The sequence below is a fragment of the Limulus polyphemus genome, unplaced genomic scaffold, assembly GCF_000517525.1.
Source record: "Limulus polyphemus unplaced genomic scaffold, Limulus_polyphemus-2.1.2 Scaffold68, whole genome shotgun sequence".
Taxonomy (NCBI): Eukaryota; Metazoa; Arthropoda; class Merostomata; order Xiphosura; family Limulidae; genus Limulus; species Limulus polyphemus.
In genome coordinates, this window is record NW_013665678.1 from 422547 (window position 1) to 425836 (window position 3290).

General features: G+C 33.7%; 1 protein-coding gene across 2 annotated transcripts in view; it reads left to right on the forward strand.

Annotated features, from left to right (window-relative positions):
• LOC106465457 (peroxidase-like) overlaps nucleotides 1-3290 on the forward strand; it is an 84346-nt gene that overhangs the window by 48938 nt on the left and 32118 nt on the right. For both annotated transcript variants that reach the window (XM_022393749.1, XM_022393754.1), the window contains exon 7: nucleotides 434-601. In XM_022393749.1, the coding sequence (XP_022249457.1) occupies nucleotides 434-601 (168 nt within the window). The remainder of the gene's footprint in view (nucleotides 1-433; nucleotides 602-3290) is intronic.

Consider the following 3290-nt stretch of genomic DNA (forward strand, 5'->3'; position numbering starts at 1 on the left):
CATTAATGTAGTGTAACTAAGGGCCTAAGACTTATGTATAAACCAACCGGAGTCAAAACATGTTCTGATAATTACAGACTTTTGCTACGTGGTCGGTCGAATTGACCGACCTCGTAACCATTTTTTTCTTGTGCATTTTACTGTGTAACATTATAGTTTAATATTGAAAGTCATGTAGGGATGATCTATGTATAGCTGTATCATCCCTATATTCCTGTTTGTATTCTTTTCGCACAGCAATCCCTACATCAATTTACATTTACAAAATGTTTTTTATTACTTGTAGAAATTAAGATGATACATATATGCAATATAAAGGTAATTTGGGTAATTTCAAGCAAATGTGACTTAAACTTCATCTTTTGTAGTATCATTAAAAGACTGTGAGATTTAGTTTGTATTATAAATAATTGTGGTAACATTTCTGTTTTAGATGAACATGACTTGGACTTCGATTGTTGTGAGAGCTATAATAATCATCAACATCCTAGCTGTATGACAATCGACATTCCTCACGATGATCCATTCTACTCTCAGTATGGTCAGAGGTGTATGGATTTTAAACGTCTGGAAGCAGGTCAGAGACCAGGATGTACTCTTGGTAGGTGGTGAATTTTCAGATTGTTTGTTTGTTTGTTTTTAATTATGCACAAAGCTACACAAGGGCTATCTGTGCTCTGCCCACCACGAATATCGAAACCCGGATTCTAGCATTGTAAGTCTGCAGACATACCGCTGTGCCACTGGGGGGCGAATTTTAAGATAAACATATAAAGATCAAGTAAGAGGTGAAATGAGCACTGGTATAGGGATTCTCATAATTGTACTCACAAAAATAGGAGAAAATAATAATTTATAACTTGAGAAGCTTTGAAACTGCTACAGATCAGTACAGATGAAAAATTCAATAACAAATACCAAGATCTGATCAGATACAAATATTTTTAAAATACCAAGTTATTTAACGCAGATGGGAACAAAATTTGCAATATATTGCGTAATTACATAGCGATATATCAATAAGATCGTATTCATATTATGAACATTCTATAATTTTCTGTCACTTATTGTTATAGTCCAATGGAAGGTACTAAAATATCTAAGTTTCAAAGAGAAAAAAAGACCTAACACATATATCTTTCTTTATAAGATTATTAAATAACATATAAGGATTTTTAATTAGGCAATTAAAGTAAAATTAAATGAAATGGGCCGGGCGTTGGATAATGAAGATGAATTAATTTAAAGAGAAATTACGAAGTTGAATAAACTAGGTCAATAGTAGTTAGCCTAGTGCATTTTTAAGCTCAGATTTAATTTATCTAATTAGAAGTTCCAATGGATTATATTTGAAAGTTAGATTATATTTATTCATATGTGATCTTGCTTGTTGTAGGAGGTATATTTTTGTATTGTAATTAGTTTTGAATTTATTATTTCAACTTATACATATTACTCTTCCTATGGGTAACTGAAATCGAAATATCATATATAATTCTTTCCAGCAATGATGGAGTTAGAAAAGTTACTGAAACTTTCCACAAATATTGCAAAAGTTACATTTCCAGAAGAGCTGTAAATGAGACCTTTATTTTAGTTAAACTAGGACCTTGCAACATAAAATGCAGTATTCTCCACAATGCACAGTATAACATTACTGAGTTAGATAAAGTAAGACAATTCCAAAGTTAACGGAAGTAGAACCGTTCCGGATTTAAGCAGAGTAAGGGATATCCCACTAGTAACTTAAATAAGGTACCTTCATCACTACATGAAGTAGATTCCATCCAATATTAAGAAAGGTTAGACATTCTTAGCATTACAAAGGGTTGAACACGTTATATTAAAACAATACTGTAGCCTCACCACATTATTACTACTCTATCTGACGACAGTGCATATTGACAAAAACCCTGTAGTGAGGTTTACAGTGTAAAAGGTTCCATGGCAAGGCTGTCATGTTCAAAACACACCACCTCTCCTCGTGAGCTTTCAATAATCTATCAGTCTATCTAGTGTACATGGACGACGGCTGTTTTCCAGCATCTATTTCAACATATTGATTGCACAAGAATCCATAGGGCTAGACTGGCGAGCTGACTGGTATGTTATCGTATATAAAATAATAAATCTATATACTACTAAATCTATGAGATTGTTTGTTTGCTTGTCTGTAATTAAATAGAGCAAAAATGGCGCAAAATATGAGAATATGAATATAAATAGAATATGAGAAATGATAATAGAAACAGAATAAAAAAGTTTCGTCAAAATCGGGCCAAGGGTTACCGAGTTAGCGCCGTTTTTCGGGTCACTTTTAGGAAAATTTCTAGCATTAGTAATTTTACATCACACTATTGTTTGCACTCTTTACAAAACTATTTCGTTCAAACCTATTTCCCTGTCAATGTTTCCATCTTCATTAAAAGGCTTAAAATGACAATAACAAGATCTTGAAGAATTTCTTAATAATGTACCTTGGTTATGGTAAGCAAGGAAATGAGAAAATTTTCTCAATCAAATTGTTCATAACCTCTGAATAGTGGGCGACACAACGGTCAAGGGTGGTATTGTGTTCGTTCAATTCTTCAGTTGTCTGAGTTAAGCAACAGGTTAACAGGAAGTATGACTGGAAGCTTTATCTTGAGGAACCCTGTTGGCTTCGTTTCCAGACTGAGTTCCTTCTTGATTTATTGCTTACGGTGACCTAGGAAACATGGATGACTTTTGTCACTGTCATCTGCGTTTGTGAATTCTCGCTTATTACAAGATGCCATACTTTACCGACCATGGGTGGGGTTCAACTTATTGCAATTCATTTTTTCGGAATGGTTCTGCGTGTATGCACATTTTACGTTAGAAAGGCTGTTACATACCCTTATGCAAAGTAAGGAGTTTTCTGTGTTATAATTCAACCAACGTAACGCCAAGCAATGTCAACATGTAGTCCTGATACATTCTTTTCCACCAGCTCTGGTTGCCAAGTGACTTTCTAATTTGCATATTCGAAATTACTTTAGTATAACATACTCAACAATGTAGAAATAGAATAAGTCCTTCATCTTTGGCTCAAATAGAGAACATTCAGCATTAACTAACAATGAATTATCCAGCATCACATGCAGTAGAATTCTTACTATTGTTAGTCTAAACAGAGTCTGTACAAATTTCAGGGAGCCTTTACTTTTCGAACACTAACTAAAGTGTGACTACTTTATAGTAGGAATCGGCCAGATGTGCAAAATGAGCAATATAAATTAAAATTTCAAACACATTGGAAGCAGCATGTG